Source organism: Barbatula barbatula (genome assembly GCF_947034865.1).
Source record: "Barbatula barbatula genome assembly, chromosome: 11".
In the NCBI taxonomy this organism is placed as follows: Eukaryota; Metazoa; Chordata; class Actinopteri; order Cypriniformes; family Nemacheilidae; genus Barbatula; species Barbatula barbatula.
Genome location: NC_136774.1, coordinates 9,028,394 through 9,053,182, shown reverse-complemented (window position 1 = coordinate 9,053,182; position 24,789 = coordinate 9,028,394). Strand labels below are relative to the sequence as shown.

The window sequence follows — 24,789 nt, the reverse complement described above, 5'->3', positions numbered from 1 at the left end:
AGAGCTGTGGAAAGCGTCGGAAGAAAATGTGTTTACCATAGTCAATTTGTAAAAGGGAAATCCGCTGTAATTTTTATATCAACCAAGTGTTTACCTTCAGCTTTTATAACACATAATAAAAAAATAATAAAGTTCATCTAAAGGCAAAGCTTGTGGTTAAACATTGTATGGAACATGCCGGAAACTAGTTTTTCGTCTCAGGAAACGGGGTTGTAAAGGGGACAACAAATATCACTTTATTGTTAACATCTATTCCAGAACCCTACCTGTAGAAAGGTAAGAGATGTCGGTTTTCATTTATAGAACACATTGACCTTCAGACGTGACAGAGTTGGTGGTGCAGTGCTAACAGTAAAGTCATTAAGCAAACAGAGCTCAATACACATGTCAATGTCTGACCGAGGCCAATGATTATTCTCAAGGTCCTCAGTCTTCACATTTCCCTCTTTTCTTCTCCAACATCCTCCATTTCTCAATATTTTGCCAGATCCACTTTCCAGAGTTGATCTTCATCTTTAGCAAACTATGGGTACCGAAACCCGGTACTGATAAGAAAACCGTTAAAGTTCCGGACCGATAAGCAGTATCGATAAGAGTAGTAATACCGTTAAAGTCTTAACGATACCCATCCCTACGTATGTGATGATCTCAAACAATGCATCACATTTATTTCTCATAATGTGACATGAAATAGCTTCTGAAATCGGAAGTTGATTGGATCATTAGAAGTTGGAATTAAGTGTGTTTTTCAGTATTCAACCTGTGACCTTTTGCATTCTTTCATAATACTTTACCAATTGAACTACAGGAACTTTATCTGACTTAAAGTGACAATTCATCCCAAAATTAAAAAACTGTCATCACTTACTCACCATCTTGTCATTTCAAACCTGTATGACTTTCTTTCTTCTGCATAGCATATTCTGAAAATATTTGGTAAACAAAAAACGTTGGACCAACAGTTTTCTCTTAACAACGTTCTTCTAAATATCTTCTTTTGTGTTGTGCGTAAAACAGGTACATTTGGTTTTTGGCTGAAGTGTTCCTTTAAAGTGATTGAAACATGGTGAAATAAAAAAACAAATACGCATGGTGAAATAAGGGAAAAACACGCTTTCATGGACACTGCGGATTATGTGAACAAATATAATCTCTTTAATCATCCATTTTTCTAAACGAAATCCTTTTGGTTACTTTTTTGCAACCTTTCAACAATTAAAGAAATGTTCCAATGTTTAATATAACAGAATCATCTGTCTGCTGTCAATTAATTAATCAAATATACAGGGCATCCGGAAAGTATTCACAGTGCCTCACTTTTTCTACATTTTGTCATGTTACAGTCTTATTCCTAAATGGATTCAATTCATTGTCTTCTTCAAAATTCTAAAATCAATACCCCATAATGACAACGTGAAAGAAGTTTGTTAGAAATCTTTGCAAATTTATTTAAAATAAAAAACGAAAAAAGCACATGTACAAGTATTCACAGCCTTTGCCATGACACTCAAAATTGACCTCAGGTGCCTCCTGTTTCCACTGATCTTCCTTGAGATGTTTCTACAACTAAATTCAGTTGATTGGACATGATTTGGAAAGGCACACACCTGTCTATAAAAGGTCCCACAGTTAACAGTGCATGTCAGAGCACAAACCTAGCCATGTAGTTCAAGGAACCGTCTGTAGACCGGCGTGACAGGATTGTATCGAGGCACAGATCTGGGGAAGGGTACAGAAAAATGTATGCAGCATTGAAGGTCCCAATGAGCACAGTGGCCTTCATCATCTGTAAATGGAAAAAGTTTGGAACCATCAGGACTCTTCCTAGAGCTGACCGCCCGGCCAAACTGAGCGATCGGGGGGAAGGGCCTTAGTCAAGGAGGTGACCAAGAACCTGATGGTTACTCTGACAGAGCTCCAGCATGTCTCTGTGGAGAGAGGAGAACCTTCCAGAAGAATCAGGCCTGTATGGCAGAGTGGCCTCTCAGACCGTGAGAAACTAAAAAGAGATCTGAAAATGGCTCTGCACCGATCTTGAGAGATCTTGCAAAGCCAAATGGGAGAAACTGCCCAAAAATAGGTGTGACAAGCTTGTAGCATCATACCCAAAAAGACTTGAGCAAAGGCTTTGAATACTTATGCACACATGCTTTTTTCGCTTTTTCGTTTACATTTGCAAAGATTTCAAACAAACTTCTTTCATATTGTCATTATGGGGTATTGTTTGAAGAATTTTGAGGAAAATAATTAATTGAATCCATTTTGGAATAAGGCTGTAATATGACAAAATGTGGAAAAAGTGAGGCACTGTGAATACTTTCCGGATTCACTGTAAATGTAATATTGTAATTTTAAACTGTAATATTGTAGTCTCATCCTAAAGGTTGTAAAACAAACAAACAAAACAAGTCATTACCAGAAATCTATTTCTATCTAATGGAAAATTAACAACAGGAGGTTAAATTTAGCAGCAATTGAAATCAGTCCGTTCGAATAAGTTTCTGATCTACAACATATGTTACAACACAATCTGTAATTATTGAGTTGGTTAATTCATGTGCATTTGTACGATCTCATATCCACGTTTTGTAATTATTATACATTGGCACGATTCACACCTCATAAACTATTTACAAATTCTTGTGAAATCAAGCTTGATGTTATTGACAGTTTTCAAGTTTTATTTAACCCAGAACAATCCTTACAAACACCCAAAAATGAGAATTATATCATCATTTACTCACTCTCTAGTTGTTTCAAACCTGTATACATTTCTCTGTTCTGATAAACACAAAGAAAAATATTCGGAAAAATGTTATCAATTTACAATTTTGGGGCATCATTGACTACCATAGTAGAAAAAATGGTAGATTTTTGGGAGGAATATCCCTTTAAAAGCATCTACCGTCTACAAACGTGATACTTTTTGTAAACAGAATTCACTGTGATGTTCTACATGCTGAACATCAATGCTGGTTGTACAACTTATGTGTACCAATCACATAAGAATCACCTTTAAACTTTTTGACAAGGTTCTCTTCCTATACTGTAAATAACTGTAATTTCATCTCTATGTTTAACCTTTCCTCTCCATATCAAAAGCCTAAAGGAAAAACAAAAAAACTTTAAGAGCACTTGCTTGTAGCATTGATTCAACACTATAAATCTATTTTCGGACCGACCTCAACAAAAGAGTCACATTTCTAAATAAAAAACTGCCTGAATGAACTCAACGAGATCTTGTTTTTGACCAATGAAATCTGAGTCCCTGTGTAAAATGTGTGGAGGTTTATGCTGGGTCATCATATGTTCCCAAACACATCACAGCAACTCCATTCACACTCATACAAGCACTTCTGGCTCACTAGTTACTATAAAGCGGTCACGTTCTGCGAGGGGGCGAGACCACTTTCTACATTTGATTCATTAGCAAAACTAATGCCCTAAGGTGAATGGGCGTCGTCAACATTTCGGAAATGCCACGGACACCCACGACGTGTGTTTGTGTTGGTGAGGACACAGAGGAACGTTTTGCATTCCCTGCCCAAGTACTTCAAAAGGGGGTTTAACCTCTTGTCAACTGATCTGACCGGCTGACCCTTTTGTCTAACACAATAGAAAGTCTGTCCGAGGAACTGATGAATGAAAGCAGAGGTCTGGAGCAGCAACAGTGGTCTCATCACTAACTTGAAATAAAACTGAATGATCTAGGAGTGATCCATTTTTTGGAGATAATCCTCTAAGTATATTGTTAAATCGCAGAAGCACATTTAACAAAAACAATATACATGAAATATGGTTGTGTATTGATCAAGTTTGAATCAAAATAGAAATACAGTACGTGAAACTGCATTCACTTGATTTTATATAGTATCGATTTTACCTGGGATACCATTATTAGAAATTGTATAAACATTAAGTGGAAAACAAACATTTTCTGGTTAAATTCCTCATTTCAAAAGTGCACCACATACCGTGCTAACCGCTGTTAGCTTTCCAATAGTAACAATCCAGACTACAAGAACAGACAAGATCTCGTTTAACTAGGGATGTAACGTTTCACTGTGAGCTGGTTGAAAACATATCAGTTGAAATGTTAACTGAATTGCAATACATGTTTTGAACAGCGAAAGGGGTCATATGACACTGCTAAAACTAATATTATCGTTTGTTTTAGATGTAATGCAATGTGTATACACGATTTAAGGTTAAAAAGACTGTATTTTCCACATACCGTGCCACATATCGTATTTCCTCTTTGCCCCCGCCTCTCGCAGATTCTTTACAAAGCTCATCGCTCTGAAGGTGAGGTGTGCAGTGATTGGCCAGTTAACCAGCGACTGGTGATTGGTCGAATACTGCAAGCGTGTGATGGAAATGTAACTCCTTTTAGAATATTTGGAACATCAGGTTGCAAAGAAATTGTACTGACAGGTACGCACACCTTACTTGCGTATACATTTGGGCGGTGTTAGTCAAATCATCCCACGAACTGACGTAGATTTGTGGGGGTGTGGTTACACGAGGTGTTTCAGGCAGGTCTGGGTGAGCATTCGCTTTTAGATAGAATGCATCTTTTGTTTTACGAAACTTACATTTTTGCAATTTTACGTGTCTAATACATGCATGGGCAATTTATAACACACCAAAGATACAGAAAGACATGTATTCACGCCATATGACCGCTTTAAAGCGGTCCTTCAGGTCACCCTCAAGGCATCCAAAGTGAATGTGACTTTCTTCTTGAAGAATAACATGAGTAATAAATCCGTGGTCTTAACTTGACACTATAAACGTGGATATGTCTTAAATGTAAAAAAAATCCTAACTTTGATCAGTTTACTTTATTTCCGAGTCTCAGAGTGGGCTGTGCACGATTAATGGCATTTACCACTAAATCCGGTTGAAATCGAGCTAGCCAGGCTGCAATATTTTTTTTATGGGTGGCTTGTCCTTAAGGCACAGCCCTGAGATCAGGAGATGCTGCTCGATCTAAAAGCAGTGCAAGTTTGATTCTCCTATAACGTGCGTTTGAAAAACCAACACTCGTCAAACAACATCCTGTGACACAACTCCAAAGCCTTTGAAATGGGTTAGAAAATGCATCAAAACAAACATATTAAGACACACACTGCCATCTAAACATGTTTAAATAACAGTCGATGCCACTACGGGGTGTAAACAAAAAATACAAGAACCCTTATCTCAAACATTTGCACAACCACAAACAAAGGTGAGATTACAATGTTCTCTAGCTCAACAGGTAGCGAATGCTGCTAACAACACAAAGATTAAGGGTTTGATTCCCAGGGAAAGCCTATATTGATCAACTGTACAGCTTGTGCCTGAAACGTGTCCGTGCAAATGCATACATATAATAAATGGAAAACAGATGAACAGGGTGTGTGGCGATTGACAATCAACTCTGAATCCAACAAATGAATCCAAGCTGCTCACATTCTTTGATGAAGAAACACAACCACCAAACTCATTTAGGCTACTCTAACACAGCTGCTCTGAAGAAACATTGGTTTGTATGGCATAATGGCACAGGAGCAGAATCTAACTATATTCCAATAATAAACACACGAACAGAGAGCCCACCCATGTGTAGTGAGGTAGGCGGGACGAGAGCCGGGACGAGAGGCCGGTGTGTCAGCTGTCCGCGCACCGGTCTCGTATCACGGAGGAGATCGGGAGCATAAGAGGACGAGCGACCGGATCGCCAGTGAGAGAGGACCAGGCCTGGAGTTTATGTTGTAGTTTTATTATGTTTGTATGGCCGGCAGTCGACCGTATGGGCCGGCATTTTACTTTGTTTGTTTATTTTATTTAAATTATTTTTACGCTCGCCGGTTCCCGCTTCCTTCCTTCCTTTTATGGATCTTGTTACAGCATGATTGTACCCGGATGTGTTCTTGATATCAAGGATGCACTGAATGCAAACTTGCGCGTACCGAACCCGTTTGAAATCCCGGAAGTCATTGCGGCGCGACTATCCAAGTTCGTTCTTAAGTTATCCAAGTTTCGTTTTAGTCCCAGCGATCTGTTCATTATTATAATTTTTAATAAGTGATTTCTTTTTAAGAAAATATCTTCCTTTGCTGTGAACTTTTGCGCACACAGCTATACCCCCCCCCCACTAATTGAAAATATGATAATTAAAGAAGTGAAATTCCTTCAGACATCCCTCTTAATTTACTAGGGCATACAAACTTATTTAGTAAAACATGTTTACAAAAATAAAATAGTTTCTGTGACGGTTAGGAGATATCATTAGCTTACAACGGGAGTGCCAACGTCTGTGTCAAGTCAGCTTTATTTATATAGCGCTTTTTACAATTTCCATTGTTAGAAAGCAACTGTACAAGAAAACATTGACTATAAAACTATACAATTCTAGAATTCTTTTTTCTGTGTGTTTCACGTCACTTGGGTTCCCACTACATTTTGGGGTCAAAATTGTATCAAATAAGTCAGCAAAACAGATCCGAGCCAAACCTCCCATCGGAAACGTCATCTTTTGAAAAAAACGAATTTATTGATTTTTTCCCAAAATGTATTTTTCGTTAAGGGATGCAGGTCATGTTACAGTGTCACAGAGTCTATGAAATGTCCTCATTTACATTGACAAGCAAGTGTGTGTGGGGCTCATACAAAAAAGTTGCCTTTATACAAAAAGTGCATACATTTTTCCAGACCATAATATTATTCCCGATGTCCATATTGTTTTGGGAATGGATCGGAGAGGGTAAAGCAGCTTCTGTTACACTTAACACCGCTCGCTCCTTCAGTTTAACCAACTCATTCCCTCGAGATGTGGGTTGTGCAGACGGGGGAAGCTGTTTCCCAAATCTCCCTCTGTTACTGACATTCCAGAACAATGATCCAGTGTACAGTGATAGGTGAACACCGCTATAGCTCTGATGGAGTCAATGGTGTGTTTTTGTCACCGAAGATGTGTAGAAGAACGAGAATAAGACAAGATGCGAACAAGCAGATCTTTGGCGTTCTCCGGGAAGTATTGCGTGTGATGACTACAAATAAATCATTTATCGATGCTGAAGTTATAACAGACGGCAAGCGATGCGAACCGACACAACACATCAATCTCCCAAGTTCTTCTTAAATGCTAAAAAGACGTTTCACGTCACTCAGAAAATGTGACAATAAGTGTAATACGTCAAGCTTTCACACAGACTTGTAAACACGCTCAACACTGATGTGAAAACAGCGCTTTTACCTTTCTGCGTGTCCATCGCTGGAAACGTTCAAAGCTTCCAAGTCAAAGGTTTTCGGCCGCTCCCGCAGTTCATCGCTGTCTGTTCCCGGTTTGTCGAGTAATTCAAAGTGAATCTTTGCGCGATTCGATGTAAGGCGACTGACAGACGAAGAAAAGAGCGCAAGTGTCCAAACCTTCGGCTACATCTCAACATCACTTATGTCTTTGAACTCTCCGCCTCCCGTTCGGCTTCTGACGAACACCAGAGAGGACCCAGCGCGACTCGGCAGCGCCACCACATGGACGCTAAGAACACGAGAAGTCATGGTTGGCCATAGACGAGATTAGAGTTTAAATGCGCATAATTACACACAAAGTGTATTAGAAAATATATATGTATGTCCATTGGTATTTAAAAAAGACGTTTAATTTCATATGTTTGGTTATTTCTCTGTTCCTTGATTTGGTTCTCCTCTTGAAATACCTTGCAGGCAGGTTTGAGAATGTTTATGTTTCTCATTTGTGAATGTGCTTTAGTGTTTCCATGTAAGATAATGGTACATTATGTATTGCTTTTGTAGGGTTTATGAATGCAGTTTTCATCTAAGGAAACCAGACATAATTACCTACAGTTTGTTCAACTCCAAAACTTTATTGATTTCAATATATGTTCAAATTTATTCTTAGTTAGCAAATATTCAAGACAACAAAAACAATACTGGTAAAATCATAACAACATAGGCTACACTCGTTTTTAGTAAATTCAGTTTATTTTTCCATTCGCCACACTTTCACATACAAAAGGGGAAAAAGCACTATTCGTGAATCTGACCATGTCAATGTTAATAATTGACTTTTTCAATACATGAAAAGCGTCAGATGCATGTACATGTAATGTTAAGTGTGTTTTCTCGCTTGAAAAACTTTTAGTCCTTTAAGTAAATGAGTGAATCAAGTGCTTTAGGCTCTGGTCATAGGTGCCCTTCTGCAAATATACAGAAAAGAAAACACATTCAGGAAACCTACGCGCTATCACTTCTAAAGCCACAAATATTTTCAGACCATAAACACAATTTAAAGCTGCCACTGAAATACATTATGATCGATAAGTATAATAATTGTATTATGATTGGGTATTTTGATGAGTATGTTAAGTTTGTGCTCCTTACAACAGATTTGATAAACAGCAGTAATGTAAGGCATAAAAATAAATATTTATGTTAAGAGGTGGTGTCATACAGTTATATCTGCTTAGATGATTGTTTTCTCTTGAAGAGTCAATAGATGGTAAAACTACAGATAATTCAGTATTATAACATTAGCCATCTCTCTAGGCACATATTGTATTTTATCCTCTGTGTGAGCACTGCTTGTGACTGAATGTGTGTAATGTCTGTGTGTATTATTCAAAATATTCTGGCTGATATGTGTGTTGGTTTCAATTGATTTTAGTTATCATCACATACTTTCTTTCTGTTCTGAAACACTAGGTACAATGCGTGCACCCTATCTGAGCAGATGTTTACATCTGCATAATGAGATATTTGTTTTCACTCTGCTCTTTTTCTCTAAATAATGGTGATCGGGACCTGTCAACCTCCAAAGAAAGCAAGCATCATAAAATGTTATAGTCTGACTACTATACTATATTCTTATAGCCAAATAATATCAAGAGCAATTACACGTGTTTCATGGAAGACAGAAACGTCACCCATTTTTTCCTCTTCCCACTTCTGACAGAATTGTCATTTTTGGGAGAGCTATCTCTTCAAATAGAGTTCTTAAACTTTCAACATTCTAAATAAAAAAAAAATGAATCCACTGAAGGCAAACCATCATGCGCATATCCTAAATCATCCTTATCCTATAAAACAGGAACACTAAACAAATCTTCACCAATCAAGAAGAAAAGAGGAAAGAACCAAAAATGGTAAAGGTGCTTTAAAAGGCCGTAGCAGCAAATGGAAGAAAAAACAAGAGAATGAAACGGAACTGAAACTTTGGATCAATACATTCTGTTGTAGAGAAGTATTTACCACACACACACTAGTATTCACCATCAATCATCATTATAATAAAAGCAGAAAATACATTTGCCATGCAGGTGTGTCATATCTAACATTCAGCAAACTCTTACTAAAATACAGTAGCTTTCTTTGGAACAGCAAACTGCTATCATCAGCTGTTGCCATGGTAATAGTTGCCATCAATTGTACCGCTAGTATTTGCATTAGTATGATGCGTCTGACGTGGAGGGAATAGGGTTGTGCAATATGTGCATCTAAAGAATTTGAGTCTTCGCTTAATTCACGCTTAGCACATAATGGCTTTAAAGTGTGGCAGTGATTTGTTTCGGGTCCTTCTGGACGCTTGTGTGAATTAGTTTCTGCAGTAATTTGGTCTGCTAAACTACCGGCGCAATTCACATCTACTGGCAGCATTAATATCTGTGTATATTATTATAGCTTTACTAAGCACACACAGAAGAAAACTTCCAAACTCAACCCTGCTGATGTCCTGACATAGTAGCTGGGACTGGTAAAGGGATTTCGGATTCGGATATGATTGTTTAAGATAGCTGCAATAGAAAATGGGACTTGTCAATTTTATTCTTTGCTGGCTCCATAATCCTGTTCCCCTCATAGTCCTCATCTTTCCTTTGTTATCTGCTGTAACTTTTGTTGTAAGTGTCTTCACAAGTGCAAACGTGACAGTGTTTGTGAGAGCGATTTTTTCTCTGGCTATACTAGAAGAGAGACACTTTTCTCTTCAGGTCGTTTCTCTTCCATAGAGAAAGGCGGTCAAATTCCTTGACGGACATTCCAAAGACATCCTGGAATTCATCAGGTGACAGGTGCTTCTGTGAAAAAACACAGTTTTAAAGAGTAGAGAGACTAAAACTGTGTGATGCTAAAATAAAGTTATTGATGCTAAAATAATGATAAACACACGTACCTCCAGACGTGTTCTGTCTACACCAGGGGGGAGTTTATTTCTGCCTTTGTGGGTCACGATGAGCATCTCATATGGATAAATCTGTTAAGTCAATACATACATGGTGCAAATGCTAAATAACCAAGAGCAAGCTTTTGGCAACAATACATTTTAAAATCTCTAAAAAGAAAGCTTTACAAGCTAACATTGTTGGAAATCACCTTTTGTTCTAGCATAGTGGGCAGTGAATTCCCTCTATCTATCCGTCTGCTTTGAGCTTCTCCATTCTTTATATTCGAGGAATGATCATAAAACAAGTCCACACCAATATAACAATAAGATCAACTTTTTGTGATTTATTTTGAAACAAGAAACAGTATGTTGCTTATGACATGTTTAGGAAAGGCAATGTGAACATTTCACACATGCAATTCTGTTTAGCCAGGGTACAAAATGATATTTGTTATTCCAGTCAAAGGTTTGGGATTCCTCACTCATTCTTTATTTATATTTTTCCACATTTTAGAATAATATTAAACTTATCAAAACCACACAGTTGTAGCTGCGGGAATAATGTTGTGAGAAAAAGCATTCAAAAGAACTCTACGTTCTATTTTAGCACTCTCCTAGATTAGATTGGCAAAATCGTTCTCTTGGCATTTTATAAATCAGTTTCTTGATGTCCCAATCTGGGATGCTTTTTAAACAGTATTGAAGGAATTTTCATCTATGCTGAACTTTTATTGGCTGCTTTTTATTCATTATTTTGTGCAAATAATCCATGAAAAAATCATGTACATCTATATTTTTATAAGTAAGTTTTATAAAGTAATTTCACACATATCCCTTCAGATTACATTATATGTAAGAGCATGATCCCAAATCTTTGACGGGTATATTTTTAAAACCATGTATTGCAGTTTTGGTATATTCTACTTTAAATGAATTTTTTGATGTATAAATTGACCTTTGAATGAAAACATCCATCAAGAGCATAAATGTACTGTAATGTGAAGTATCACTTACCTGAAAATCTGTATAAAAAAGAAACAAATACACTATATTATTTTATATTATATTATATGAACTATTCTTATTAGGTCATTAATATTTAAAATTTGTCAAAAGATTACTATAGTAATGGCAAGACTTACTTTGAATTCCTTTATCATTGTTTGAAGATGAAAACTCTGCAGACCGGAGCTATAAAACACAAACATTAAATTGATTCGGCCAGTATAAAAACATACTTATAAATATAAACCGACGAAAAAAACTATTTGCCTCTCACCCTGGTAAGGCCAGTATTAGTGTAGGATGGAAATGACGGGGATTTAGAGCCTGTATGAAATAAAAAGAAAACACATTAACTCACCTGGCCCTAAAACAAACCACAAATCTTTGTACTGATCCCTAAGCACATATTTTCCATGTCAGAGATGTCCATTAAATGTTTAAAAAAGTATGTCACGATACAACCAGAAGGGGGCACTGTAAGCACTGTCAATTGGGATATATATATATTTAAAACCTTTTTCAGCATATCAAGTCATTCAAAGCAATAATAATGTTCAACAGTTCTACAAATTCTGACCTCTTCTCTAGAGACATATAAACAGGTGAAAGAGTGATAAATGTCTGATACATGTAAAAAATAACAAGACCCACAGACAAACAACATTACACAATGAATAACCCAGCATACCCAGATGCACACGAGTCCTGTCGGGCAGAGACCGTGTTTTTCTGTGGACAGGTGCTGATGTCTCGTTCTCCTCTTTTAGTATGAGTTTCCCAAGATTAGACTGAATCTGTGACAAAACAGAGAAAGGAGATGTGTGTGTGTTTGTGAGGAGGGGTTGCATGGGGTGAGGTGGGCATTGAAACAATATACCCAGACTAAGAGACTGAATTGATCATCTTGGCTCCCTGTTTCGGAAAGAAATGCAAGAATCCCCAAAGATCTGTCTTTAATTTGAAACCAACCTTCACTTGAAGGTCGAGTGTGACCAAAACAAAAGACCTTGCAAACGAAACCAAGATGAGAAACAACTAATATTGCTATTTTACTTATTTGTCAGTCTTTAAACATTTTAGATTGTCCCTTAAAAACAAAATGTTATTTTTTTTAAACACATTCAGTATTTTTTGTTGAATCAAACTGCAGTTGGATTGTTTTGATTTAAGCCATAATAACTCAAAACATACTGCTAACTAACACAATAAAACATGATAATATCATGCTCAGTGGTAAGAGCATGGCGCTAGCAACGCAAAGGTCATGGGTCCAATCCCAGGGAACGCACATACTTAGAAAGTCTTATAAAGTCATACTTACAAACTCGTCATATACAGTATATAGTGTATACAGTATACTGTATATATGAAAATACACTTTAATATCACTTAACATTTCAAGATACCCAATGCAATGCACAACTGTTCTACCTTGTTGAGTTCTTGTTTTTGCATTTGTCTGAGTCTCCACATTTCATCTGACCGATCGCTGTCATCATAGGTATCATCTTCCTCATCCTCCTCTGCCTCAGCTGTCTCAGATGTTGTTTTCTTTCTGCGTTCCGTCTCTGTTACACATACATACGTGAACTGAGTAATGCTTAAACACGCAGAGTGGACAGTATTGTGAAAGTGAGCGTGTTACCTATAACAGCCAGTGAGGGTGGGCAGGGCCAGAAGTCTGTCTCTATCTTTGAGGGCTGGTTGGGGTCAGGAGGCTGAGCGGCGGGAAACTTTGATGATTCGATGATGAGATCCTCCATGTGTTTACCATGTGGAACAGATGACAAAACGTCTACACACATTCAAAAACACACTCATAAAAAAATGCACAGGAGTTATATTCTGGCTGATAAAACTGACAGTGCATACCTTTTTTATATATAGGTGGTTTCTTGAATATGTTAGTTCCATTATCTGCAAGATCAAAAAAAAATATTCAGTATTTATGAGTTTCTTTCTTCTGCAGAACACAAGAGAAGATATTTGGAAGAACGTTGGTACCCGTAAACACTTGCCCCCATTGACTTTCATTGTATGAACACAAACCACAAAGACACAAATTATCTTATTTTGGGTTCAACAGAAGAAAGAGTAATAAAAAAGGTTTTAAACAACAAGGATGAATAAATATTGATGGAATTCCCCATTGTTTGGTTCATGACATTCTTCTAAATATCTTCCTTGGTGTTCAGAAGAGCAAAGAAATGTATACAGGTTCTGAACAACCTGAGGGTTGAGTAAATGATTAAATGATTTTGGGGGAACTATCTTTTTAAGGGAAGTTGTTTAGCTATGACTATGCTGGGATTTGTATTACATACATATGACCCCTTACACATGTAAGGTATACATTTTATCAGTATGTGTGAGAATGAAACGCATGGAAGTTCAGAGCTACATGAGGTGCTGTAGGATCTGACCTGGCCTGTGAAAGTGCTGCTGCTGCTGCTGCTGCTGCTGGTGTGGTGCTTTTGTGCTGATGGTGATGCTTTTGCTCAGCAGCTGCGTGGAGGCGGGAGATGAGCTGCCGGAAGATTTGTGCTCTGACCAATCCTGTGCGTCCTTTGATAGACTGTTCTGGAATTACAAATAGAAGTGATTAAAAACCATGTAGAGTGGTGCTACAGCAGATTAAAAGATGGATAAAATCTGACAGGATCTGTCAGCATTTTACATAGCCGTTATGCATACAGGTGTGACCTCATATCATTGGCGCTCCATGTTAAAAGTCAATCGAAATTACGAGATTCTAACTTGTAAAACATATTCACATGCTGGTAGAGATGATCAGTTGTACAAAAATATAGTTAAAGAGCGATTTTGTAATATTGTGAAAGTAGAGTAATGTCTTAATGCAAATGAACATGAACATTAACGGAAGGTGTGAAGATGTTTATTTTGTGATTATTATCGGAACTTATGGTGTGTATTACTTATGGTGTGTATTACTTATGGTGTGTATTATCGGATTTTATGGTGTAATGTAATAAAGTTTTTTAACACAATTATCACACAAAAATCACAAAGATTGTAATACTGTGCATCTCTGGCCACAGAAAAAAAATAAAGAGAATGACTTTATGGATGCGGTTAGATGACTTTATGTCACTCCCGAGGTTTGATTTTGATTCAATTCAACAGACACTGGACTGGAATGACCACGATACATCTAGAAAAATGCTGATTAAATGAAAATTTGTAATGATCTCTAAACTATTAGTGCATATAAACCCTCCATTCACCACACCGATGTTACATGCTGTCATTTTCACCACACAGGCATCTTACCTCTGGAGAGAGAGGGGGAGAGATAGAATGAGGAGATAATGACTTCTAGAGAGAGAGAGAGAGAGAGAGAAACAGAACGACAAAGAGAGAGAAGGTCAGTTGTTGGCTGTGAGTGAGATATCCTCACAGACTTAATGAAGCGGAAAGCTTCCATCACAACAAAACAATAAAGGAAATTAGACAGCCAAACTAACGTGTGTGTGTATTGATCTCTGTCCACACATCACACCCAGCAGGAAACTAACCAGGGCTGTTTGAACGCATCACAGATTCTTTGGTTATTAGTTATAAATCTCATTTAGCCATGTGACAACAAACATCTGTTGAGTCTGACAGTACTAAAAACAGGCCAAATGTTAAATAGCTTTGCCTAAATGTGCAAATAACGGTACAGCTACTCCAGACATGTTTTAGCATTTCTGCTGTTTCACCGCAAACAAACAATGTTACATTAAAATGCCATCAAATTATTCTTGAACAAGGATCAAATGGCGAAAATGGTAAATGTAGAATTTTACGTGCGTGTTTTGTCACAAGAACCAATAAGGCATTGTAATATATATTGTGTTTACCTGATGAAGTCATATTAACATTTATGCATTTGGCAGACCCTTTTATCCAAAGTGACTTGTATTGCATTGTATTATGCATTTGTTTCTGACTACGTGCAAACCTCTGGCATCAAACCCATGACCTTGGCATTGCTAGTGCCATGCTCTAACCACTGAGCCAAAGGAAAGCTTTGTTTATTAGAGTGGCTAAACATTAGAGAATTTTCATATTCTGTCATGATTGTGAGTGTGTGTGTGTGTGTGTGTGTGTTGTACCTCTGAACGATCCATTGGTGAATAATTGAAGTGTGGCTGGTACATCATCCGGTCTGGTCTCTCTATGTCTAGAATAGCTTTGTCTTTAGGAATGGCCGCTAGATCTTTATACCCAATAACTTGATTTTCCATTTTGGTCTGGATAAACGAAATCAAAAGATGAACAGAAAGAACCAAATGGAAACATTCACACGTTCACTTTAGAGACGTTTCTGTTCGAACTTTGATTGTTTTCAGATCATAAAAACTGCACAAAACATGTGCGTATAAACAGCCTTTATACACATACACACCACAATAGTGACGGCTGGGGATCCAGGTACTGCCCCTCCTCGGAGAGAACAAACGCTGCCCGGGGAGGTACGGGCTGATTGCTGTTCACACACAAACATGTGGGTCAAAGTCAAGCATGACAATAATACTGTATCGATTAAAAAAACAAATGGCTCGAATAAATTCATTCGCTTTTTATAATCCATTACCTTATGCATCATCATTTTGAATGAGGAATCGCTCCCTTCACTGTGAACAAAATCTATTAGAGACAGTGAGCAGTAACTACAGTATTTACAGTCATTCATGTGCAGTGCTTTTTCCAGGCATTTAAAGCAAAAGCTGAACTGTAAAAGAGCATAAAGCTTTAAGAGAAACCTGCGGTACCTTAAAACCTTATGCACTCAATGGACTTTAGAGACAATGGTGATGTTTCTCTGGGCTTCTGATGGATCTCCACACAAAAGCTTTATTTGACCATTTCAATGAGTCTTTTGTATGCTATTGAAAAGGATACGCTTTCCGTTCCTTTAAATAAAACGCTGCACGCGCTTACAATAAAACATTGCTGTAAGTAACTATTATTGTCGCAAAGCAAGCAACCATTTCCTCATTTAAGTAGTAGTTTCCATATAATCCTAATGTTTTCTTGGTTTAATCTACTTTTGCTAAACAAACACACAGAAAGCGCCGGAGACAGACCCTGTGTGATGGCGATAAAATAGGGACCGTTGTCTGAATGGATTTCTGTGGCTAAATGTGATTGAGATCGACCGTATGCTCTCTGCTCTTAAGGGGGTTGAGGTTTGTTTGGGATTAGACATTGGAGATGATAAAAGGATTGATGGAGAGCCAAAGAGAACCATAGGAATATACTTTATGTTGCGGTTTTATGTCCGCTCCTCAAGCTTTTCAGAAGAGAGCTCAAGACAACCAAAGATTTAAATATGACTTTTATCGTATCTCATGAAATGATCTATATGGTATCAATTTAGTTTCAGATGTTTCTCACAAAATTGCTTATGAGGAATAAAACCCACTATAACGCTCAACTGTTTATTAAATCATATTATTCAAGTATTTATATGCCAAAGAGCTGAAACAGGTCCCAACCAGTCAAAGTTTGTTTGGTTGCAAAGGTGAACTATACCAGCTACTTGTACGACTAATGAGCAGATTTTAGATGAGGAAATACAGAAAAAATAGTGAACCGTGTAATCTAACCTCATGCAGTGAGATGATTCATGTCAGTCATCAACAAGGCCTCCTCGACAAACACCATTCCTAAAACACGCAAAGGTTTTCATTACATGATGGACCACATACCATACTTTAAAAAGTCCACTGTTTATTGAATCAAATTCAACATTTAATATCCAACAAATTCATTAGTGTCGTCAGTGGTCAGCAAAAAGCTCATTATTCTCCTCTCAATGGCCAAGAGATGAAAACAAATATGACACACTAAAAGAGAATACAAGTCATTCCTCTTGAGGATGTGTCTCAGAGTTATTGATCTGCAGAATGAGCTTCTGAACTTACCGAAGTAAAAAACACTCAATTATTCATGACTTAGTGAACCCTGAACCCGCACACATGATGATACAGTAGCTCATCGTGTATATTTACTATGAACTTGAAAAGGGACAGAAGATGTCAAAGGATACAATACACAATTAGTTCACCCAAAAAACAAATGTCTCATCATTTACTCACCCTCTTGACATTTTATACCAGAGGTTATGTTGAAGAATGTTGGTTACCAAAAGCCGTTGGTCCCCATTGACTTCTATTGTATGGACACAAAACGTCAATAGGGACCAACGGATTTGGTTTACTTTGTTTTCTTCTGCAGAAGAAAGAAAGTCATACAGGTTTGAAATGTCAAGTGGGTGAGTAAATGAAGACAGATTTTTTTTGTTTTGGGGTGAACTACTCCTTTAAGGTAAGTTTAAGGTTGCTGAAAATACTGTTTATGTACAACACACAAAGAATACTTTTAAGCACCAGTTATAACTATCACATATTTAGTACGATAAAGGAATGAAACAAACATAGAAGACGTGAAATAAGAGAGGGGGAATCAAACCGGTCACATTTATTTTATATGATTGCAAATCCACAAGACAGCGTGTTCTCGATGATGCTCCTGGTCTATCAGGGTACGTCACCATCACCTTCACAGACCTACGTAAGGAGCTCTGAAGCCTTGACATCTCACATGTCCTCCAACACAGATGGATAAACAGATCTAACGTAACTTTATTCTCTCAAATTATTTATAGTAGGATTGTCCCTCCGTGCTCCTGTCTAGTGGAAAATCAAGCCTTGTCTCTGGAGAGAAAAAAGCAGACGGGCTTTTCGGATGGATGAGAAATGCTTTTCAGGTGGATAAACACAGGAAAAACACCAATTTTCAAGATCAGATCAAATACATATCGGATTATATTTATATACCAAGTTGTTGCTGTAAATCACTTGGGGACAAACCAACTATGCACACATGTGAATGTATCTACATACCGAAACTTTAAGGGTTTTAAACTTTAAAACCATTCCTTGTTGAGTTTATTGTTTTTATAACAAAACAACATTGTTTTTAGATTACTGTGTATGTGCATTACTGAATTGTGATATGGTGTTAACTGTTCCAATACAGGGTAATGTGGGGTCACTATCGTTCAAAGGCCATCATAAGATGAATCATGGGTAACAAACCTTATCTTTATGCTCATATGTTGTCATATTTACGACACAGAGACGCACGCTCAGGCGAACGGTTGAAAACACATTCACGCGGAAAAAGATATACTGTATACGCACACTATTCACACACAAGCAATGCAGTGTGTATCCTGCACCCATCCTCATCTACATCCTCCAGCATCACTTGAGGAGAAAAAAAAAAGAGAAACAGAGTCCTAAAAATATCCTGCTGCATCTTCCAAATCAAGCCAAGCAAACCTCTCGCCCTGTTCCTATTCATGCTGCATTATGTAACATCAGATCCGTTGCTATGGCAAATGATTCTTTATAGTCTGCACCTCTAAACAAACCAGATCGAGTCATCGTCATTTCCATTTCGGAACTCTAGTATTCTATTTTTTTTGCTGATGTAACCAGGGCCTTGTGGGTGGGGCAAAATTATTTGAACTGGTTTTTACACGCTAATAAAATATCCATCACTCAAGCCCTAAATCATTTTCCTATTTGTTGATTTGAACTAGCATACTAAAGGTTTCTTGCACCTACAGTTTGCACAGCTTGTAAGGCATGAACACTTCTTAGTTTGCAAGCTGCTTTCATACTTATGTGACAGACTTAAATAACATATCAGTCATAAAAGGCAAACATTTAGTAAAAATACTTAAAAAGGACACCATTAGTTAATGCCAAAAAAACTAAGTGCCAAATTGTTTTGTCAGGGAAAGCTTGGTATAGGTTATTAGTTTTCTTAGTGTAAAACATGCTATTGTCAAAGTATCTTTGCTAACTGTAAAATCACATAGGAGGAATACTAGCTGTTGACTCATCATTAAAGGGACAGTTCACCCAAAAATAAAATTTTGTTTTAAAAACAGTTCTTGGTCACCATTGAATACCATAGTAAGAAATCTTACTTTTCTTTTTTGTTCTGTTGAACACAAAAGAAGATATTATGAAGAATGTAGGACAGCAAACTCTTTTGACTAGCATTGTCATTTTTCCTACTCTGGTATTCAATGGGGGCCCAGGAACTGTTTGGTTAGGAATATTTGCGCAAACATCTTTGTCTCAACCAAACACATACATTTATACAGGTTTGGAACAACTAGAGTGAGTATTTTCATTTTTGGGTGAACTTTAAATCAAGCGTTTATTACACAGATCTCAAAACAACATCGGAAATGTATGCCACCAACTGAAACCATTTGACTACAAGACGACTGTAGAAGAATTAAACCAGAACTAACTCCAAACTAAGATCTGTCAGTACTGTATACTCAATATTGTGGCTTTGTCCTATTGAAACCTTGTATTTATTTTTTGTCATCATTATTGCTATAAGTTACCCTTTATGTTTGTCACAGGGTTTTGCAAATGTCAAACTAATAAAAGTATTTAGTCCTTGTCAACTTTGTCAACACAGTATGTAATCATTTAAAACTACCGTGTTTGTTACATTTTCTAAAAGAAAAGGCGAATTTGGACATCCCAGGTTTTGGAAAGACAGCAGAGATATCTCAAATATACTGCTGATTCCTTTGGATTAAAGCGTGTGTCACAAATGTATATGCCAATGTTTATGTTCCACTGGTATTTATAAGATACTTGCTTTCTTCACCAACTGGGCCAATCACAACGCAGGACTCATCATTCATATTTAATGACCAATGGATTATGACCCATATTCCTTTCTTATATTTGTGAAAGAGGGCGTGTCTGGGTCATGTTGGGAGGAGGAGTTCAGACACACACTCTCCAGGAACAAAACGTGAAGTTGAAGTTGGTCTAGAACGGTTACTATCAGAGAGAAACTCTTTCTCATGTTAGCTATAAAACAGCTGTAGGTCCTGGACTAAGCTTTGAATGCCCTCATAACAATTCATGTTATTGCAGATAGAAGTGCATGTGTGTGGGCCTGATCTCCCACTCTCTCTCTCGCTCTCTCTCTCTCACACACACACACACACAAACACACAGAATGTAGGGTATTAAGTGTTTTGAGCACAGCCATTGTGCTGTTGCCCATGAGAGCCTCATTACGTCGATTTATTGAATGATGCCTCAGTGTACTATGCAACTGTACTTTGGGCTCTAATACTCCATTTAAAAACAGGTTTCATACATACTGACAGCAAAGTTGCTATATGGCCACATTTAATTCTGACTGACATTTACAAGGCAAAACTAAAAAACATTTGGAAAGTAATGGCCCCACTGATGGACGTTTACGGCGGCATCCATTTGCCTTAATTGTGATGGGACGTTCTGGAAGCAGCAAGGGTCATAAAACACAGATACACATTACAGACTTCAGTCCAACAGCACCATGGGATACAAAATGACTGGTACTACACATAGAAAAGCTTTCGTAACATATCTCAGATTTATTTTCAAGTTAGTCTCCGCCTCAAACGTCACGGATCGTTGGCTGAACGTCTGACGCAAAAAGCACACTTTTCCGGAAACACTCCAGCGCCTTTCAAAGTCGTCATCTGATTGGTTGAAATTCACAGGACGTCCCAGATGTTCCTTACTGCAGAACACAAAATCCAGTGGACGAGGTTTCATCCAGATCCAACTCCTCCCACTTTATATACTAAGCCGCAATTTGAAGAGGAAGTAATGTTTGCTTTTATCAATGTCATAATTTATTGTACGCCTGTAATTAATGATCACAGTTAAATATTTGTTAACCTGTCCCAAACCCTTACCCTAGCCTTGCGGTAATGTGCTCCGACATATAGAGCTGTTGCGCTCCGGGCGATCCGAGTTCGAGTCCTGGCTCGAGGTTCTTTGCCGATCCCACCCCCTCTCTCTCGCCCAGCTCACTTCCTGTCCTCTCTACACAACAGCTGTCCAGATAAAGGCAAAAATGCCCCAAAATATAATCTTTAAAAAAAGTACATTTACGACACAATGCGGAAATGGTAGAGCAACAACACAAATATGATGTGTGTTGTGGCACTGATGCAGAAATCTATCTACCAATCAAAACGCACTGGAAAGATACTGGATCCAGTGTCGAACAATCACAATGCAATGGTAGGAGACTGGATCTGGATCCAACCTTGCCTCTTGGATGTTGCGTTCTGCAGTGAGGAGCTACTGGGATGTCTGGGAAATGTGTGTGTCGCGTTCTTTAGCGTTCTGTCTGAATACAAGCCATTTGATCACAGAAGTAAGCTGTGGTGTTTACAATGGTTGGAATAAGAATTCATCACAATCGAAAAAACGTGACAACTAAAAACATTAGCGCAGTAAGCGATCCCATATAGCCTACCACAGTAGACAAAGCTTAGGTATATAAAAAATGTATTATAGAAAGAGTAGAAAAGAGAAAGAAGTCAGAACTAATTGGTCAGGTGCTGACGGAAGAGATGTGTTAACAGATGATTCTTAAATATGGCTACAGAATCTGCTGTTGCTGTTAACCTTTGACATGAATGTATCGGTCCGTTACTGAGGGGACATTTCTACGCCTCTAAACATGACGCAGCACAAAACGAAATGTGATTGGTTCCTTTACCTGTCAGTCATCAGGCTCCTTGGGCCTTGACCAAAGAAAGCAGCCAAAGTTCAAAGCGAGACTATGGGTTGTGTCTCATTTGAATTTGAGCAATTCTGATTCTGCTTTTCGATTCCAGTTTACAAGCACATTCCTAAAAAAGTGCACAGAGGAATCAAGTATACAATTTCTAACCATTTGATTCCAATTCTAGAATTTAAAATCCAATTCTAGGTGGATTTTGGAAACAGCAATTGTTTCATTCATTCAGTCATTTTTTTATTGGATTTTCACACAAGCCACCTTTTAGATATTGACACCAGAATTTATTTTTGAATAGCTTAGTCTACCAGTTTGTACTGAAGAGCTGGTCACAAGTATCAGCATAAATAAATAATTTATATATTGCTTCAAAACGGCGTATTCTTTTTTAAAACCTCATACAAAATGTACAGAATTCCTCATTTAAATGAATCTTTAACAGTTAGGGTCAGGCTAGCTGCAGTCGCTCAGCTATCTAAACATACAGTAATAGGGCATACTGTAACGTTCTGGAAGTTTCACAGGCTGTCACATCATAACATATTTTCCCATTTTGCTGTCCGTCATGGTTCATCCTCCAAAACAGATCCTTGTGTCTCATCTCATAGAGAAACACGCTTATCTCAGCTCAACCAAACCATATGACCAGTAGCTGCTGAGGGAGATAAGAAAGGGTACAGTGTGAACCGCACACACACATACACACTCATGAGACGTGCAACAAGACTGAAGCAACTTTCTCTTAACAATAACAACACATTCAACACATTTATGCATGCAGCTAAAGACATAATAATTAATCAATAATTCAAAGAATAATAAATCATTATTAATAATAAATCAATTTAATAATTTATGAATATGAAACATGACTGTTATTAATAAATTATGGCTTTTAACATACTGGGACATGCAAAGCCACCTTTGATACTGATAAAAACATGTTAGATCACTGTAATAAATTCTCTTTATTTTGAAGGTTTACTCTCTTTCCCTATCCAGGGCTTAATTTTCTGGTCTCATCTCTCCCTATAGGCTCTCTTTACAATCATTACATCACACATGCAGGAAACCCCTTTAAGGATCAATCTCTCACTCCGCAAGCCCTGGAAAGACGCTTGAAATCTCAAGCCCATTAAATAACTTACATCTATAGATTCAGACACCTTCCAGAGCATTCAATGCACAGGGCATTAAGGAATCTCAGTATACTGTGCATTCTAGGGGATTCGAACCCATAACTCACATCATATACCAGTTACATGAAAATGGTATACACAAGCAATGTTCAATAAGCATGTTGTCAGACGTCCACCAAAACCACATTGGACTAATCGTTGATGTAATATGTAGCCTTCACGCTTCTCCAGCATCCATGGTCCCCCCCCATTCCTATCCAGCCATCCTTGCAAGGGACTATCAGATTGCAATGGGATCTGTCGCATTTTAATTAAAACCTCCTATAGAGGAGCCCAATGTCATACCTCTCTGGTTAAGAAGCTTGCTGAAGGGAGCGCACAAAAGACTCAAATATATTCATCGCTTCACTAAGGCTGTAATCGAATCCATCCGGGGGATGAACTCGTCGAGCAGGTTCATGTCACTTGAAACAAATCTTAAACCTAATCTAACACTGAACAGTGTTTACATCAAACACTCGGGGCGCATCAGGCTTCCAGTGTGATTGTTGCATAAGAATAATCCAAAAGCCATAATATCATATAAATGTGTAAGAAATCAGAAAGAACGTGAAGTTATCGTCATGACAACCTGTTGCCATGCACCATGGTGGTCCCGGCTGCATTGGAAAGAAGTGAGTGAATTTGCAAATGTGCCAGGAATGAAAAAATAAAGAGTAGATACATCTCAAAGTGGACCTTTCAGAGTTTAGATCAGTTGCATTAATGCTTGATGCCTCATTATCCGTACACACACATGCAAACACGCCCACCATGTTTTAAATGCCCTGCTCAACACCTCCACAATCCCTTTCACCATGAAATAAGATCTTATTATCTGTGATTGATATCCAAGGTTTCATAGACAATTTTAGTGAGTAAATGCTGGCTGATGAGTCATCACACAACAGATGGCACGTTTTAAGCAAGCAGATGGTCTGTGGTCAGTCAATCCACACCTCTCAGTTACAATGGCCACATACCTTCATCCTCTCACAGTGATGTAGCTGTCATCCAACGTGAATTGCTTAATACATTTTGTATATTAAATGGAGTTTTGAACCCATGACCTTTGCGTTGCAAGGAAAATTGAACTTAGATTCACAGGACAACGCTAAAAACAAACCAAACGCTTTCACTGAACGTGTTTTTCTAGAGAAAGTGAGGAGATGTTACTCGAGCATCGTGCAGCAGGCACCTGTCACTGTCACCCTTCTGTCGCTTCATGTTATGTAAAAGCATCGCATCATCCGCAGCCATGGGCAATTCTTGCCGATGTTGCCGATAGGAGATTGTTTTATTTTACATCCCATTATGTGTCAGCATACAGTTGATGCGTTTACATTAACTTCCTTATTCAAGTATCATATCTTTACAGATGAAACAGACCGCGCTGCGCTCGCGCCCGTCACAGCATCCCTGTGTCTACAATTTCAGAGGATTTTTCCACAGACACACTATGTAGATTATTAACTTACCTACAGCACCAGAAAATATGATCTCATGAACAAAAAACTCAGTTTCTCCAATCCGCACGCTTCCTTGTAGTCCTCCGGTTTATTTCGTCAACAATAAACTCCGCACTTTTGGGATTTGGTTTAATAGAAGAGCTGGCAAGCCAAATCCTTTAAGACCAACTGGTTCCCAACAACCAGCGACAAATATTTATGAGTCGTGCCGCCGCGTGTCGTGTGACAGATAGAGACGTGCGCGCTGCCGATGACCGCTGGTTTAATCCATTCAGTGAACCGAGGGGTTGACGCTGCGCATTCCCACTCCACACACACCAGAAAG

At 38.0% G+C, this 24,789-nt stretch overlaps 2 protein-coding genes across 9 annotated transcripts in view; both read right to left on the bottom strand.

Annotated features, from left to right (window-relative positions):
• Positions 1-7,548, bottom strand: part of LOC306900181 (actin filament-associated protein 1-like 2) — a 31,236-nt gene extending 23,688 nt beyond the window's left edge. For 2 of the 6 annotated variants that reach the window (XR_013787273.1, XR_013787274.1), the window contains exon 1: positions 7,244-7,443. Coding sequence is in view for 3 of the 6 variants with exons in the window: in XM_079466939.1 (XP_079323065.1) it covers positions 7,244-7,259 (16 nt within the window). In the remaining 3 variants the exon portion in view is untranslated. Of the gene's footprint in view, positions 1-5,604; positions 5,713-7,243 lie in introns of those variants that run through there. The other 4 variants (XR_013787275.1, XM_079466939.1, XM_079466938.1 and 1 more) reach the window with 4 other exon arrangements.
• A 2,849-nt stretch (positions 7,549-10,397) lies between these two features.
• On the bottom strand, positions 10,398-24,778 carry LOC306900706 (dematin-like). Of its 3 annotated transcripts, none has more exons than XM_079467932.1 (14): positions 24,474-24,778; positions 16,789-16,848; positions 15,774-15,813; positions 15,585-15,665; positions 15,292-15,429; positions 14,465-14,509; positions 13,597-13,753; positions 13,046-13,090; positions 12,819-12,968; positions 12,605-12,741; positions 11,862-11,967; positions 11,448-11,497; positions 11,311-11,359; positions 10,398-11,190 (listed from the first exon to the last, which is right to left on the bottom strand). In XM_079467932.1, exons 2-14 carry the CDS (start codon positions 16,791-16,793, stop codon positions 11,015-11,017), a joined length of 1,179 nt encoding a protein of 392 aa, XP_079324058.1. In that variant the 5' UTR covers positions 16,794-16,848; positions 24,474-24,778; the 3' UTR covers positions 10,398-11,014. The 3 variants fall into 3 exon arrangements, with proteins under 3 accessions (XP_079324058.1, XP_079324059.1, XP_079324057.1); XM_079467933.1 differs by having other exon boundaries at positions 15,774-15,826; positions 24,474-24,755; XM_079467931.1 differs by lacking the exons at positions 16,789-16,848; positions 24,474-24,778 and having other exon boundaries at positions 15,774-16,777.
• Between the last annotated feature and the right edge of the window lie 11 nt (positions 24,779-24,789).

Coding starts and splice junctions, on each gene's coding strand:
- LOC306900706 (XM_079467931.1), bottom strand. CDS start 15,872: ATGAATGACTGTAAATACTGTAGTTACTGCTCACTGTCTCTAATAGAT. Junction 15,430..15,584: donor CCCCAGCCGTCACTATTGTG/GTGTGTATGTGT, acceptor TCGTTTATCCAG/ACCAAAATGGAAAATCAAGT. Junction 11,498..11,861: donor CAGGACTCGTGTGCATCTGG/GTATGCTGGGTT, acceptor TATTTCATACAG/GCTCTAAATCCCCGTCATTT.